The sequence below is a fragment of the Liolophura sinensis genome, chromosome 13, assembly GCF_032854445.1.
Source record: "Liolophura sinensis isolate JHLJ2023 chromosome 13, CUHK_Ljap_v2, whole genome shotgun sequence".
Lineage (NCBI taxonomy): Eukaryota > Metazoa > Mollusca > Polyplacophora > Chitonida > Chitonidae > Liolophura > Liolophura sinensis.
In genome coordinates, this window is record NC_088307.1 from 25,238,555 (window position 1) to 25,256,720 (window position 18,166).

Genomic DNA, 18,166 nt, shown 5'->3' on the forward strand with positions numbered 1-18,166 from the left:
GTTCTGTCGCCTGCATTAAATTTGTCACATGACCAAGGAGTGTGTTGCTGATTGGTTGAGAGCAGCTATGACATAGCTGCAAAGGTACATATATGAATAATAGTCAGTTATAGAATTGCCATGCATTACTAAACAATTTGGATAGGAAATAGCACAATCTCTTTATTTTTATGTAAGTTCCTTTATTTTCATTTTTTGACTGAGTTTGTTTAGGGTGCTATTTTATATGAGTTATTTTATGATATCAGCTATCTTCTATCATATACATCTTATACTGACTGTGAAATGACAATTGAAGTCTTCATATTTTCATCAAGTTTTTATTAGTAAATTAGTGCTTAAAAATAAATCATTTTCAGTGTTTCATTTTGTACAACGCATGTTTAAAAGGCTGGTACTTTACATCTGCTGCTTGATATCTTGTAGAAAGATGTGGCTCAACCAGTGCACCATTCCTTTAGAAAATTTAAAGTGTCTGCTTTAAGTCAAGATGATGGAATTAGGTACCGCTTATAGCTAAGCAGTGTCAAGTGTATTGAGAATGTTACTGTGACCCTGTTAGGATTTGAACCAGTGATCTTTGGGACCGTAGCCTACAATCCTATGACTAGACCAAAATAAACTTCCCATTACCCTTTAAGCAGTGATCCATTACCCATTAAGCAGTGATCCATTACCCTTCCAGCAGTGATCCATTACCCTTCAAGCAGTGATCCATTACCCTTCAAGCAGTTATCCATTAGACTTCAAGCAGTGATCCATTACCCTTCATTCAGTGATCCATTACCCTTCATGCAGTGATCCATTACCCTTCAAGCAGTGATCCATTACATTATATATTGTCACATTAGAATTGTCTGTTACTGTGTTTGGCTTATCAACTGAATAAAAATAATGGATGCAGGACGAAGATTGTGAATTCAGTCTCTAGTTCTGTTGTTGATAGACATTGTCAGGAGCACGATAGATTGAGATCTGATCATGATCAATACAGGAAGTATATCTCAAACAAAGAAAAGAATTTTGCTAACAGAGTTTGTCGAGCTTGCTGACAGTAGACTTATATGAAAGCCCAGAGAATAGTGAATCATTCTTTGTCAACTACACATGTGTAAAATATATGGAGTGCATTCAGTTGAAAAGGGATATGATTTTTGGTATAATGTACAACTATAGGCCTTTGTCATGATATTCATCAGAAGGGTTCATTGTAAACATGAAGTGCCTTTATAAACTGTGTGGTACATTTGCTGTTTGATTTCACAGGTTTTGTTATGAAATAAACCCAAATGAATGCAAATCAGCTTTCTTGTGTTATATATATTCTGTAGAGAAATTTTAATGTACCGGTATGGCATAATTGGGAATTGGTAAGTAATTTTCTTAATATATTATTCTCTAGAAAGTCTGTAATTATGAGTTATTAAAGGATGCAGAAAGTTTTGTTTTTACGATGTCTTATGTGTTTAGATTGCTTTGAAGCCTTGCACCAGAGAGGTCAGTGGCTCAAATCCTACTCTTCCCATTTTTCCTCCAGACAACACAGAAGCCTTACTGTGTTAGCTTAGAAATTAGGGCAAATGAGAATGTGTGTACCAGTATATACATCCCTATAGTAAGAAGAGTTCATTGATTGGCTTATCTGAGATATGGTCAAATACAAGAGCAGCGGAAACTGGGCTAGGGGAAAAGTATTGAACACCCCCAATTCCCTGGCTAGGCACTTAGAACACGGGAATAAGCCAAAAGCTCCATGCCTATGAAAATACATGACTGGTACCAGAGGCGCACTTTACAAAAATAACCTAAGCAATGTTGACAGTAATGGTAAATCCCATATAAATAAACCAGTCAAGTAAGCATTCAGTCTGTGGACTACAACGAAGGCATTGCTGTTAAAATATTAGCCAACGTTTTCTCTACCACAGATGCTTTCATTAATTTGTCGAGAGTTATTCCCCCTGAGCATACTCACCATGGCGATCATGTAAACAGTTCACACTCCAGGTTGTCGGTAAAATGTGATACTTCACCTTCTTATGAGTCAGCGTGTATTTCTTTTTAGGTAAGTTTATACAATGGCACATTTTCCGATGTTGGGTGCAATGAAATTCGAATTTTACTCTATTAAGGATACGTTTTGCGTTGGAGACCTTTTATGCCTCAGATTTTCACAACAACAACAACAACATGTGTCATTTCTTTAGCCCATGTAAAGCGCATAAACATTAGGTTGCCCGTACCAATTTTTTGTACTGCTACTTATCAAAAAGTTATTGTTTTCGTTCCCTACGGAAACAGACCTAAGCTATATGATGATAATAGTTATATGTAACGCATGCTATATAATACTCTTTATGGGACGTCACGAGTTTTTACATACGGTAATAATTTCAAGGTAATTGAGGCAAAAAATAATTGTAGGTCTATAAAACTTTGTGTTAAAGGTAAACTTGTTTTCAACATAACTTGCATTTGAAAGTGAATCACTTGCTTGGTTTATCTTAGTGGTTGTGTTCATAGTACCGTACACTAGCCTGTATTTTATTTTATTTCCCGTCACAGGGAAAACAGTGCTTCCAAATTGGTTATGTTCAGCAGTAGTGTCAAAGGTGACCTTATAATGGCAAACACATAAATGTCTTTCCTGTCTGTAACACAGCGTGATCCAAATCTATGAACTCTTTTGTTCATTCTTTTATTAGATCACAATTATTGGTGTATTTGTGGTCATAAAATACCTTGTATAGAATATAGAAGAAAATGCTGTGTTCTACTGCGATTTGGATTTTTTTTGTGTCTTTTTCATCTTTGAGTCTCTAATTGTTAAGCAATCAGCAATGAATAATTCCAGATTTTTCTTTTGTCTAAGTTTGCATGCATTTAGAATTTTTATAATTTACTATATGTACTCTGGAATAGGTGTACACCCATTACCAAACTTTTGAGGATGAGTATGCTGTGACAAAGTGACAGATTACATGTACGTCTCCCTTCAACATGGAAAACGGTGGTGATGACAAAACCCAGCATGGGGGCAGTAATTCAGTGGTGGCTGGAGGTGACCAGAGCAGTGGCCCAGGATCTTCTCCTGACCAGGCAGATGACCATGAAGATGTGGTCAATGTCCACCAGTTCTATCCTGAAATCGACATCTTGACATCCACTGTCATATCGGACAGCAATGTGGCAGAGACGGAGGATTACAGGTTTGGTATTGAAGAGTTACCTGCCCGCAGCTCTGCGTCACCCAGTCATGAATTAGTCCCAGTAAGTGAGACTAATGAAGACAATGAAAATGGAACAAAAAAGGCAGACGAAAGTGAGGCAGAATCGCAAGATGTTGACCAAAGAACTGCTGAGAAAGAAGATGAAGGCAGATGTGGTACCAAAAAGAATATGGATTTCTTTGGTGGTTTGGTGGAATATACGGCCAACGCTGTGGATGACCACAATAATTCTGCTGGCAGGTCAAAGGTTAGTGTGCTCTTAGCTTCTGACTACATACATACCCGAGAACTCTGAGTGCTGAGCAGCTTGTAATCCACATAGCAGTGTTAAGTATGCATGGTACATCCACATGTTAGTGAGGATATCCGACAACACAGTTCCCTTTGTTAAAGCAGTGTAAACCAACAGTGCCCTCTGTAAGTTTTCTACGTCTTATGTGAACCTTTTATCTCATCTAACTTAACAATGACTCAAGCGTAGTTTCATATCAAAGACTTTAATAATTAACTACACTTCATATCTTATGTCTTGATATCCATAATGCTGGCCATGTATTAAGTTTTATATTATTATTATTATTTATTATTTATAAGTGATAAAATTATCATTTGTTTTTAATTGTTCATTTGCAGGCTGGTCGTGTAGATAGGTTCCCAGCCACACAACGTTTCCAGGAGTTTGAGGAAGTTGTGGGTACAACAGAGAGATATACCTCCCCTGACCTGGACATGGCTCTTATTATCAACACCAAAGCTGAAGAACAGTAAGAGTGCAGTCATCTTGTCATGTATTGGTGTGACTCTTGTTATACTCAGGATATACACAGTGTTCAGTAAGAGTGCAGGCATCTTGTCATGTATTGGTGTGACTCTTGTTATACTCAGGATATACACAGTGTTCCGGCATTTTTCATACCATTGTGAGGAGTGTATATTTTATGTCTCTGTTTTTGGTCATTGATTTTTCCAGTACTGACTACAATGTGTCAAGTAGGTTAAAATTTGCTTTTCAATGGGGCCCAGTGTATTTTTTAATCTCGGGCTAGGTGGCGCCAGTGTGAAGCAGGACTTCAAGCCATGGTTACGTCAAGAATGGACTGTAGCGTAATGTCTACACTGTTACAATGTATCAGTTTGTAGTGTAATGTCATACTGTCTTTAATGTGACGCCATTATGATGAGCTGGGAAAAGATCATATGACATCAATATGTCACGCAATTGAAGAATTGCAGTACATGTATATGCATTGGAACCTTCACTTGGAGCAAATTCTTTGTGGAACCGTGTTTGATTAAATTCTGTTGGATTCCCGCAAAGCAAATGTACATGTAAGGGAATCAGACTAGATTCTGGTAAAAATGGATGATGAAAATAAAGGCGTGTCACACACGGCAATTTTTTCAGTTACATGCTATAAGCTAGTGTTTTATTCTAGACACTCACCCATTACAGCAAGTTTTGTTGAACAGTTAAACTATTCTTGAGAATTCTGTTGAAAACAAATCAGTCATTCAGTCAGTCAATCAACCTGTCTGTCAATCAGTCAGACAGTAGGCTTGTTATTTAATCAGACAGTCAGTCAGCCTGTTAGCTGATTAATCAATCAGTCTGTTAGTTAATCAGTCAGTCAATCAGCCTGTCATTTAATCAGACAGCCAATCAGCCTGTTAGTTAATCAGTCAGTCAGTAGGCTTGTTATTCAATCAGACAATCAATCAGTCAATCCATTGTTTCAGCTTCATGAAGGCCATGCAGTGTAAGGAGGAAGGAGACCTCCAGCGGGCCATCCAGTTGATCGGCAAAGACATGATTCTTCAGCGTGACCAGCCTCGCCACTTTGTGGAGAAAGCAGAGATGTTCCTCGAACTCTGCGACTTCCAGTCCGCCATTCTGAACTACAAGAAGGCTTGTTTTCTCGAGCCTAACAACACAGAGTTCTACAGTCGCCTGGCATTCATCTACTACTTTCAGGGACAAGTGTTTTTCGATCAGCGGTTGTACGCGGAGGCACTGGAATCCTTCTCGAGAGCTTCAGAAATGCTACCAGAGAAAGTCGGTTTTCACACTAGAAGGTACGTCTGTGGTATGAACCAAGCAGTTATGCAATTAGCTCACCACCAGTACTCTTGTATCAGGCTTCTAGTGTTCCATGGCCCTTGTCTTCATCATTTGGACACCAATAACAGGCTTGTAGCATTCCACTACCCTTCACCTTGTATTCATCAGTAGCACACTAATAGCAGGCTTGTTGCATTCCACTACGCTTCACCTTGTCTTCATCAGTAGCACACTAATAGCAGACTTGTAGCATTCCACTACCCTTCCTCTTGTCTTCATCAGTAGCACACTAATAGGAGACTTGTAGCATTCCACTACCCTTCACCTTGTCTTCATCAGTAGCACACTAATAGCAGACTTGTAGCATTTCATTACCCATCACCTTGTATTCATCAGTGGCACACTAATAGCTGACTTGTAGCATTTCACTACCCTTAACCTTGTCTCCATCAGTAGTACACTAATAGCAGACTTGTAGCATTTCATTACCCATCACCTTGTATTCATCAGTGGCACACTAATAGCTGACTTGTAGCATTTCACTACCCTTAACCTTGTCTTCATCAGTAGCACACTAATAGGAGACTTGTAGCATTCCACTACCCATCACCTTGTCTTCATCAGTTGCACACTAATAGCAGACTTGTAGCATTCCTCTACCCTTCACCTTGTCTATATCAGTAGCACACCAATAGCAGGCTTGTAGCATTCCACTACCCTTCACCTTGTCTTCATCAGTTGCACACTAATAGCAGGCTCGTTGCATTCCACTACTCTTCACCTTGTATTTATCAGTTGCACCCTAATAGCAGGCTTGTAGCATTCCACTACCCTTCACCTTGTATAATCGTCAGTAGCACACTAATAGCAGACTTGTAGCATTCCACTACCCTTCACCTTGTATTCATCAGTAGCACACTAATAGCAGGCTTGTTGCATTCCACTACGCTTCAACTTGTCTTTATCAGTAGCACACTAATAGCAGACTTGTAGCATTCCACTACCCTTCACCTTGTATTCATCAGTAGCACACTAATAGCAGGCTTGTTGCATTCCACTACGCTTCACCTTGTCTTCATCAGTTGCACACTAATAGCAGACTTGCAGCATTCCACTACCCTTCCTCTTGTCTTCATCAGTAGCACACTAATAGCAGACTTGCAGCATTCCACTACCCTTCCTCTTGTCTTCATCAGTAGCACACTAATAGCAGACTTGTAGCATTCCACTACCCTTCACCTTGTCTTCATCAGTAGCACACTAATAGGAGACTTGTAGCATTCCACTACCCTTCACCTTGTCTTCATCAGTAGCACACTAATAGCAGACTTGTAGCATTTCATTACCCATCACCTTGTATTCATCAGTAGCACACTAATAGCTGACTTGTAGCATTTCACTACCCTTAACCTTGTCTTCATCAGTAGCACACTAATAGGAGACTTGTAGCATTCCACTACCCTTCACCTTGTCTTCATCAGTAGCACACCAATAGCAGGCTTCACTACCTTTCACCTACATATATCCTTCATCAGATGTATAGTGACCTCCATGGCCTGTGGATATCGGATGGCCAGCTAATTGAAGCACAGTGTCTTTGTTACCCTGCATGTATTCCATGGACCTATCACAGGTAAGCCGCCAGCAAACCATTGGCAGGCTATTAGTTCAATCACAAGTGCCATGTTATCATTTCTGTCTGGGTATTGTTTGCAGGTTACTTCTCTAACCGGAGGATGGGCCTGTTTCCACTCATGTCACCTGGGGTACGACATCATGTTTGTGGTTGCTCTAACATGACGCATCCCATGACCTTCTCATTAGAGACTTTTTGTTATCTATTCTTCTAACTGCTTGACCATTACACACTCCCTTGGCTATAAATGAACCGTCTATCTCTTTCCAGCATTGCCTGCTTGGCAGCCTTACAGCGACACGGGGAGTGCCTGTCATTGGTGAATCGTCAGTTGGAGGTGGACAAACAGAACCCCGACCTGTACGTCATGAGGGCCAGGCTTCATGAGATGTTCAATAATGTAAGTAAGGATGACTGCTAAGAAGTGTTCTTCCTTTTCAGAGGAATTCCTCGTTATTATTTATTCAAAAAGTCATTACACAAATTCTCTGTATTTAGGTTAGAAGTAATTTCCTCTTAATTAACCCACCCGTACAAAGCTACGTAGCTTATGTTGTACCCTGATCCTCAGCATTGGTGTCCTATAATAGGGAAAGCTCAGGGTTTGCACACATCTAGAGCACAGTAACACAAGGTGGATATTCTATTGTTGATTTGATGTGTGCTTATTATATACTGTAAATTACCAAATCCCTGACTTAGCATATTTTGTATTAGAATTAATGTTAAACAAAATGTTAGGGATGGTATCTCAAAAGTATAGCATTTTTTAACCTGAAGTTTTTACATGCATGTAAAGTACAGTGACACATCGCCGATGCTATTCATGCATATTAATTACCATAAATTACCAAATTCATGACGCCAGGACTTGAAGTTTTGCATTCATGTCTCTCTACAGGCGAGCTCTTTGGTAGCCCTGCTATCAAAGCTAAGTTATCTTGTCTGAGACTGTAAGGCCACATCAAACATGCCACTAAGGTGACCAGATCATACCAGGGCATTTCATTAAGAACTGACATATTCTGAATTGATGTTAATGTTGTTCAAAGGAAACAAAGAAGATCATTGGCTAGCGGGACAAAGTTAACCTTGTCATTGTGCTTATATAGGACTGACATATTGCTTGACTGAGTAATTCTAGACCAGTGACGTATAATAAATTGCAGTTACCATTTTGCATATTTCTTTTTATCATATTCTGCTTAAACCATGGTGCTTGGCGGCATGTGAATCGCTGCTGTTCATGCATTTACATGAACAGTTGGAATAAAACCCTGACTGAGGTAAATTGACAAGCGGCCGTATTTCACTGGTTACGTGTGACCTTTTGCCATCTATCACACTGTTGTTGTTGCTCTGGTCTTACTCACTATGCTGTACATCTTTTAATATATATGAAATAATTTTTATACGTATGCACATGTGCCGTAGATGTGTTGATAACAGCAGACCTCTTGCCGGGATACAACCTTTTGCTTGTCACGGTGCTTCCCGCTGAGCAGGGGGCTTTCACAGCAGGTCTCTGACCACAGCCAGAGGACGGTAGATCTGCTATCGTGTTCTAAAAGACAGTTTCAACACCTGAGGTTGTTTTCTGCAACTGAAGAAAACTGTGGATGAGAAAATGGTGGATGTGAATGCTCCCTAAATTATATTTGTTATCCCGGACACGACGATCATTTGTTCTAAAAAGTATCAAAATATGATGTGTTGGTTTGTCGTCGGCTTTAATGACTGTTCATGTGGATTGAAGTTATATTTGCTGTGAATTATGACACAACTAATATTGTAATTGACATGTACTTTTGGACAGCCAGTGTCAGATGTCCAAAAATAAAAAGAATTTCTATTTATAAATGGCTTTTGACCTTCAGATGACCTTGTGCTATTACGATGTGAAGGACGCTCTGGCTCTGAAATCAGATCATTCTGAAGCTCTTGTGCTGAAAAAGAAGCTTGAGGAAAAAGCTGAAGAAAACAAGCTACAATCCATGCAGCTGAGTATTATGGGAAAGCACAGAGAGGCCCTCCAGAAGATGTGTGTTGCCATGGAAATGAACCCAGCTGTGGCAGAGTATCATGTACTAAGGTAGATGTAGCTCCAAGACTTTTTACTTCTACACAAGATCTTTTTCTGGTTAATAAAGTTTTAGTATCACTTTGGCATGTTATGACTGTGATCGCAATGTATTTAAAAGTCAAACCGCTTCAAATAAAGATTTCATATTTGGTATGCAGACTCATACTGAGGTGAACGAGGTAGCTATTTAATCTGTGGCTGTTTCAATCAAATTTCTGGTTTCCATGACCAAAAAAATTGATTTTTTAGGTAATAGAAGGCACATTACATGCACTCTAAGGATTCCTTTGTTGTCACATGACTAAAAAATTGTTAAGTACGACATTAAACCCTAGCAGTCCCTCACTCACTCAGGTTCAAATGTTTTTCACTCTCAAATTCTGAAACCAAGCTGACACAAAACTGAATGGACCTTATTTCGTTTAAAATTCAGGGGTGCTCTTCACCGGAAGCTGGGTGACTTCAATGCTGCCATTGACGACTTTCTGTTAGCGCTGGACAAGACCGACCACAAAGAGGATGAAGTGTATGTTGACTCGCAGAGACAGCTGCTACTCACCTACAACGACTTTGCAGTGGAGTGTTTCACCAAGGGCTACTACGAGGAGGCCGTCATTCTCCTCAACAAGGCTATCAAGGGAGAGAAGCAGGAAAAGGGACTGTACATCAACAGGGGAGGTAATGAAGGAGTTCTTTTTTTCATTGGATATTTATTTAGAAAAAAACTGCATGGTGCTACAAAATGTATTGTTGTATGTCGGCTATAATGAATACAATTGCTGTCCAGGACTAGCAGTAATGCTGTAAAAAGATACCAAAATTAGGTGTGTTAAAACAGACAGACATTAGTATTAATGTTAATCTCAGATATAGAAGGTTTTACAGAAAAAAGAAAAAACCAACAGATAATTTCTGTAGGTTTCATTGTATACACTAGTTATTTGCCCCCTGCCCAACAAGCCTTTTGGACTGAAGATTTATGTTAATCATTCCTACACGCTTGCAACAATTTAGCTTAAATACTGTCAATGTGGCTTTAAATGGTTAATTTACTCATTCATTCCCCCACACTGATGATATTATTGACACTTGTTCTGTTGTCTTTTCCCAACCAAATGATAACAACAGTCTCCCCATAAACGGAGCAATGTGTATCAAAACAGTTTTAGCGTCTACCTCAAAGTCAAACCTGGTTTGAGTCATACACTCAAGACTTTGGCGCACAGCACTCAGAGGTTAGAGCAAGGACAGAGCAAGGAAACAGGACTGGTTCGCCCCAGTGTCAGTATAATGTGACTGCTGGGGTGTCATGTCTGGTGCCTTTGGCATGATACTTCAGTGGCGGCAGCACTTTGGCGTCATGGACTCTCCCTGCCACAAGAAGACACCGTATATGTACACACACCTAATGGCTCTTCACAATCATATGACCAAAAAGTTGTTAAAATGCAACGTTAAACCCCAATCATTCATCCATTCATTCATTCAAAACAGGCTCAAAGCCTGCACCAGCAGTTTTGATGGTTTAATTTGATTTTTAGATTCATAAAATTATGTCACTCATTTCATATTATTATGATTACAAACTAATGTGTACAGGGGCCGATTCCACAAAATTTAAAATACGATTTGTAAAGCTTTTTTTTGGCCTTAGTAATTCACACTTTGACCACCTCATCACGGTTGTGAGTATGTCATCGATGTTAAATGTGAGTATGTCATCAGAGTTAAATGTGAATATGTCAACAGTGTAAAATGTAAGTATGGCATCAGTGTTAAATTTGAATGTCATCAGTGTTAAATTTGAGTATGTCATCAGTGTAAAGTGTAAGTATGTTGTCGGTGTTAAATTTGAGTATGTCATCAGTGTTAAATTTGAGTTTGTCATCAGCGTTAAATGTGAGTATGTCATCAGTGTTAAATTTGAGTATGTCATCAGTGTTAAATTTGAGCTTCCATTACAAAAAACTAAGCATCAAGAACAAGTTTTGGATTTTGACACTAACCAGAAATGATTTTGTGGGTTTCACCGTTTATCAGCAGTCAGTGTATTCAGATATTTATTAAACTACACTTCTCTCATCTCAGGCACCCTACTTCCACTTTCAATGCAATTTATTCATGTTTTTAACTTTGATTTCGCACACAAAACTACACATGTTGGGTTGTGCAGTTTCAGAGCTTAACAAAAAGAGTGATTTTTTTATAATGCACACAGAATAATGTCCTGGAATATACCGGAATAAACATATTGCAGACATGCAGAAAGGTTGAAGAATTGCTGTATTTAGTCTCTGAAGTTCCATCTTTCTTTCTTATTTCCACAGACTGTTTCTTCCGGCAAGGGGAGCTAACTTTTGCCTTGCAAGACTACCACCAGGCGTTAGAGCTTGATCGTCTGAACGAGGATGTAAAGTCTCGCATCTCCGTCATTCACAGCGAGTTTGGGGTCCAAGCTTATCACAACAAGAACTATCCGGTATGGTTATTTTATGACAGAAGGAGCTAAATTCTCGTCCGCAACAATTGCATTTGAAGAGGAAAATAAAATGCTTTAAAATATTACTTTTGGTGCTGAAACTTTTTTCAGAAAAACTTTTCAAGTATGATACCATCTTCCCTTCCAAGCAAAACTAAAACCACTCTTCTGAGATCAGTATAACAATCAGAATCAACCAAAGTGAGCATCCTTGGTCATTGGCAAAATTTTAGGTCATTCACTGTATACTAGTGTAAATTAAATTGTAACATATATAGCATGTGGACCCAATAATGGCTCAAAACACTGGCTGTCTGTGAATGTCAGGCCATTGAACAGTGAGGTCGCATGCTGACATCTAGAGACGGCTTCAGTAGCCTAATGGTGAAAGCCTAATGGTGAGAGCCTAATGGTGAAAGCCTAATGGTGAGAGCCTAATGGTGAAAGCCTAATGGTGAGAGCCTAATGGTGAGAGCCTAATGGTGAGAGCCTAATAGTGAAAGCCTAATGGTGAGAGCCTAATGTGCAGAGCATGGTACCAAAGGTTTTAAAAATGACACTTGTTGCTGCCTCGCTTGACACTCAGCACTGAGAGGCTAGAGCAAGGAAACAGGACTGGTTGGCCTAGTGTCAGGATAAAGACACTGGATGGAGTGTCTTGTCTGGTGTCTTCAGCATGATACTTCAGTGGCGGCAGCACTTTGGCAGCATGGACTCACCCTGCCATAAGAAGACACTATATATATACACACACCTAATGACTCCTTGTTGTCATATGACTGAAAAATTATAAAGTAAGATGTTAAACCCCAAGCATTCATTCATTCATTCTGAAATTTAGCTTTTTTTTTTAAATCAGGAGGTCTATCAGGTGCCGGGAAAATGCTGGTGATTTACACCAGGTTCTCTGGTATCTTCCACCCAAATTCCTGTCTGCCCTCATATAAGTGAAAAAGTCACCCCAGGCTTTTGTACAAAAAAAACCCCACTATTTAGCAAGACTTAGAAAATCTGACGGGAGTCACAGAAATGAATGTGATGTATAGATTGAATTTAAAAGAAGTTGAGAAACTTTGTTTAAAAAAAAACTATCTTTGTTGAAAATTATATATACAGTCAAATTCATGAAAAGATTTGTTTTAAAACTTTGTATTTTTTGTTTTGTTTGTTTATGTTTTTCAGGAGGCAGAAGCGAAGTTCAGCCTGGCCATTCAGTACAACCCTCGTGTGGGTCAGTACTTCATCACGCGCTCTCGGTGTCGCTACATGCTGGAGGTAAGGCCTTGCTCTAACGCATCTGTCATACACAAACAGTGCCGGTGAAGACAGTCGACGACATCTTCATAGATTTGATAGACAACAGCTGGCTGAATTAGTAACTGAAACCACAATTGTACACCTCTGGGGTCTGCTTTACAAAGCTGTTGCAACACATTTGTCGTGGTATCTCTACACTATGTAATGTCATGGAAATTACGCCCAAATTAAGACCAATTTGTATCTGCTTATTAAAACAGGGCGAGGTAGTCATTTCTGAGCATAACTGTTGTAAATCTGTGAAATGGACGTGAACTCAAGTGCCATAAATTATTAAAAAACTGTGATGTTTAGGACCAAATACAAGAGTAGTAGTACCCAAAAGTCATATCTTATACATTCAGCACATTCTCACACTTTTAGTGTCACCTTTTCATAAATGAAACATCAATGGGACATTGTGTTCAGTGGGTTATATACACGTAGTTGTGATTGACAACTTGCACCTGAAAGTTAAACATTAACTTACTTGTTTCCAAAATGGATTGATCAAGGTGGCCAACTCATAAAATATTGTGAAAACAAAAGAGCATTCTGCATCTTCTTTCTTTCTTCTTCGCTCAGTACGAATCTTGCTCGTAATGTTCATCCAGCGTCCAAGGAATGACTTTTGGTTCAGCTTGGGTGAAGCACGTGTTGTTTCATAGGTCAATTTTTGTAGCTTAAAATCCTTAAAAAAATGAGTATAATTTGTGATGTGTTAGATTAGAAATAAGTGATTTCTTCCCGTTAATATAAATCACTCTTAAACGTCAGGTACATCCTCAAGTTGTGGACATCATTTAAGACTACTTGTATTTCACCAATGTGGGAAAGTTTGTCAGAAACAGGCCAGTGTACAGGGGTTTATGCCAGGCATGCTGTTTTCTGTCCTTTTACCTACAAATCACATGGTCACACTGCCATGTTGTGGGGAAAATTTTTTTAGTATGATGTTAAGAAATAGTCTGTGAAATGATCTTTATTACACAATATGAAATAATAAAGTGTATTTTTGTTGTCATTGTCTTTCAGGACATGACAGGAGCGAGGACGGATCTGGTGATGGGACTTTTCCTGGACCCCACAAACGAGGAGATCATGTCCATCTTTTCTCGTCTGTTCCCGGGGAAATCCGTGGCGGAGGTCCGTGACAGTCCTCTGGGGCAGAGAACCCGTGAAGCCCTAGGGAATCTGTGCCCTCTGGCCTCCCCCATCCGCCTCCACCCTCTACCTCAAACACCTGCTCTCATACCCATGCCACAGGACTTCCAGTTGCAGTAAGTCTGGTTAAAGAACTGGGGGGGCCAAGGTGAATTGCTGTTCAATAGATTCCCGCATCTCCCCACACCTTCTCCCTTACACACCCACTCTCATACATGTACCCATGTCAGAGGACTTCCGTCTATAATAAGTTTATTCAGAGAACATGACTGCCGATGGCGATCTCCACCTTCTGGCCACCCTCTTCCCACAGGTGCCTTATAGGCATGTCACAGGACTAAATCTAGTTAGGGAACCCGGGAGGCCCATGGGAATCTATGCCCCCTGGCCTCCCCCAGGCCTCCCCCAACTGCAAAAGTTAGGAAACAGTTTACAAGGGAGGGATCCTTCACAATGCAGTCATGCTTTTCCTTTGACCAATTTTCCTTTGACCAATTTATTTTTAAAGACACATTCAGACAGCTAGACTGCTGCATTCGTATATATATATCATGTATTTTAAAACAAATTATATGAAGCAAAATTGTTGTGATGACATTAATACCAACTGCATGACTCTCAACAGACCACGTTTTTTTTTTTAAGGCAAAAAATATTTTTTTGAAAAATTCTAATGCAAAAAAAAAATGATATGTTTCAAGAAAGTTTTTCATGTGATATATATGCTTTGTCACATCTGCTGAGTCATGCTGTTGTTGTTGTTGTATTCCAGGCGGTCTCATCCACTCAGTCGTGATTCGGGGACAGGCAAACCCAGCACGGGGTTAGATGACCCTCCAGACAGGTCAACCCTTAAAACACCAGCTCTTAACACCTCTATTACTGCCCAAAAGAAAAAGGTATGTGAACAACATGTAAATTGGGTTCACAGCAGGTGACAGTGGTTATTGGCATAGATTTTTTACTATTCGAAGTGACACGCAGATATTCATTTTTGTTGCAAGATTTTAAACCTTGACCATTTTAGGGCCTTCATATGCTTCTGAAAATGTATTTTAAACTTTGCATATCATTTTGTACTTGTCAATTGCAAGCAGTTAGCATATCAAATTTTTTTGAAAACCTTCTTGAAATAATAACTAGAATTGAAAACCTGAACTGAATGGTTTTACTCTGTAGTAGTGAGTTCGTCCAACATTAAAATACAAAATACGCCTTACAGATTAACGAGGCCCATTCTGCTAAGCTGTTGCAATGGTGCATCAAGCGTATCTGCCTTGGTGACTTCTCTTCACTGTCTGTTTTCATAGAAATTAAGCGTATCTGCCATGGTGACTTATCTCTTCAGTGTCTGTTGTCATAGAAATTAAGTGTATCTGCCTTGGTGACTTATCTCTTCACGGGCTTTTGTCATAGAAATTAAGTGTATCTGCCTTGGTGACTTATCTCTTCACGGGCTTTTGTCATAGAAATTAAGCGTATCTGCCATGGTGACTTATCTCTTCACGGGCTTTTGTCATAGAAATCAAGTGTATCTGCCTTGGTGACTTATCTCTTCACGGGCTGTTGTCATAGAAATTAAGCGTATCTGCCATGGTGACTTATCTCTTCAGTGTCTGTTGTCATAGAAACCAAGCGTATCTGCCTTGGTGACTTATCTCTTCGCTGTCTGTTGTCAAAGAAATCGAGTGTACCTGCCACGGTGACTTATCTCTTCACTGTCTGTTGTCATAGAAATCAAGTGTATTTGTCATGGTGACTTATCTCTTCACTGTCTGTTGTCATAGAAATCAAGTGTATTTGTCATGGTGACTTATCTCTTCACTGTCTGTTGTCATAGAAATCAAGTGTATCTGCCATGGTGACTTATCTCTTCACTGTCTGTTGTCATAGAAATCAAGTGTATCTGCCATGGTGACTTTTCTCTTCGCTGTCTGTTGTCAAAGAAATCGAGTGTACCTGCCTTGGTGACTTATCTCTTCACTGTCTGTTGTCATAGAAATCAAGTGTATTTGTCATGGTGACTTATCTGTTCACTGTCTGTTGTCATAGAAATCAAGTGTATTTGTCATGGTGACTTATCTCTTCACTGTCTGTTGTCATAGAAATCAAGTGTATTTGTCATGGTGACTTATCTCTTCACTGTCTGTTGTCATAGAAATCAAGTGTATCTGCCATGGTGACTTATCTCTACACTGTCTGTTGTCATAGAAACCAAGCGTATCTGCCTTGGTGACTTATCTCTTCACTGTCTGTTGTCATAGAAATCAAGTGTATTTGTCATGGTGACTTATCTCTTCACTGTCTGTTGTCATAGAAATCAAGTGTATTGTCATGGTGACTTTATCTCTTCACTGTCTGTTGTTATAGAAATCAAGTGTATTTGTCATGGTGACTTATCTATTCACAGTCTGTTGTCATAGAAATCAAGTGTATTTGTCATGGTGACTTATCTCTTCACTGTCTGTTGTCATAGAAATCAAGTGTATTTGTCATGGTGACTTATCTCTTCACTGTCTGTTGTTATAGAAATCGAGCGTATCTGCCATGGTGACTTATCTCTTCACTTTCTGTTGTCATAGAAATCAAATGTAACTGCCATGGTGACTTATCTCTTCACTGTCTGTTGTTATAGAAATCGAGCATATCTGCCTTGGTGACTTATCTCTTCACTGTCTGTTGTCATAGAAATCAAGTGTATCTGCCACAGTGATTTATCTCTTCATGAGCTGTTGTCATAGAAATCAAGCGTATCTGCCACGGTGTCTTACCTCTTCACTGTGTGTTGTCATAGAAATCAAGTGTATCTGCCATGGTGACTTATCTCTTCACTGTCTGTTGTCATAGAAATCAAGTGTATCTGCCACGGTAACTTATGTCTTGAATGTCTGTTGTCATAGAAATCAAGCATATCTGCCTTAGTAACTTATCTCTTCACTGTCTGTTGTCATAGAAATCTGCCTTGGTGACTTATGTCTTGACTGTCTGTTGTCATAGAAATCGAGCGTATCTGCCACGGTGACTTATGTCTTGAATGTCTGTTGTCATAGAAATCAAGCATATCTGCCTTGGTAACTTATCTCTTCACTGTCTGTTGTCATAGAAATCTGCCTTGGTGACTTATGTCTTGACTGTCTGTTGTCATAGAAATCAAGCGTATCTGCCTTGGTGACTTATCTCTTCACTGTCTGTTGTCATAGAAATCAAGCGTATCTGCCTTGGTGACTTATCTCTTCACTGTCTGTTGTCATAGAAATCAAGCGTATTTGCCACGGTGACTTATCTCTTCACGGGCTGTTGTCATAGAAATCAAGCGTATCTGCCATGGTGACTTATGTCTTCACTGTCTGTTGTCATAGAAATCGAGGGTATCTTGGTGATTTATCTCTTCACTGTCTGTTGTCATAGAAATTATGCCAGGCGACGTGTGTAACTGGTCCAGGCCTTTGCTACTTGTATTGATTTGTTGGATAGTTTTCCGCTTTTCCACCCAATGTACTTGTTGCCTGATTTCTGGATTATATCTCTCACACTGCAGATAAAACAAGAAGTGAAAATGGTGTTACATGACCGTAAATCTTTGAAGTATGATGGACCGCGCCTGAAGCCACTTCCACCGCCATCTACCCAGAAGTCAAAGGGAGGTAAAGAGAAGGTAGCAGTTGACATGCTGAAGCCAAAAGGCAGTACAAACTGGCGCAAGTTCAACCTTGGCATCGGCAGCCTTACCGCTCTGTGATTCACAGTGATTAGATGTTTAACGAATCTCAAGCATGCAGCGTATCTGTGATAAGTGGTGTGACGACATCATCAAACCTGTGCAACTGGGGGGAAGTAGTTGTCTTAGTCAGTCAAATCAAGGGGTGAATAAAGGGTTCTGCTGTAAAATCGTAACTTTTGTGTCGGGGGGTGGGGGGGAGGGAATGAAGTAAGGGTGTAAACTGATTTTTTCTCTGATTTATGTTTTTCACCTCAAGTTTAGCATTTTAAAGTGACACATTTTCCTTTATGCTGATTGATCCATCTTATAGAGACACTTTAAAGCTTTTGTGAAGTTTCTTATCAGATAAACTTCAGTTTTGGCATGAATGAAACTACCAACTACCATAGGCTTTTTTATGCTTCTGAAAGTGCACATGTATGTCACACACATATACCAAACTTTAGGTGTTTGGTACATGATTCAGTAGTTTGTCAGTGACACCACATTGCATGGCTT

At 39.6% G+C, this 18,166-nt stretch overlaps 1 protein-coding gene across 1 annotated transcript; it reads left to right on the forward strand.

The window, feature by feature from the left end:
• The first annotated feature begins 1,969 nt into the window (after positions 1-1,969).
• LOC135480548 (tetratricopeptide repeat protein 16-like) lies at positions 1,970-17,808 on the forward strand. The gene is made up of 12 exons (XM_064760403.1): positions 1,970-2,065; positions 2,923-3,477; positions 3,864-3,994; positions 4,968-5,303; positions 7,196-7,325; positions 8,803-9,017; positions 9,442-9,686; positions 11,336-11,487; positions 12,670-12,762; positions 13,819-14,063; positions 14,720-14,846; positions 17,486-17,808. The coding sequence occupies exons 2-12, from the start codon at positions 3,001-3,003 to the stop codon at positions 17,684-17,686; spliced, it is 2,352 nt and encodes a 783-aa protein (XP_064616473.1). The 5' UTR covers positions 1,970-2,065; positions 2,923-3,000; the 3' UTR covers positions 17,687-17,808.
• Positions 17,809-18,166: the final 358 nt, after the last annotated feature.

Excerpts from the sequence above, each read along its gene's own strand:
- LOC135480548 (XM_064760403.1), top strand. The coding sequence starts at position 3,001 with ATGGAAAACGGTGGTGATGACAAAACCCAGCATGGGGGCAGTAATTCA. Across the intron at positions 11,488-12,669 it reads ATCACAACAAGAACTATCCG|GAGGCAGAAGCGAAGTTCAG; the intron begins GTATGGTTATTT and ends TATGTTTTTCAG. Across the intron at positions 12,763-13,818 it reads GGTGTCGCTACATGCTGGAG|GACATGACAGGAGCGAGGAC; the intron begins GTAAGGCCTTGC and ends ATTGTCTTTCAG.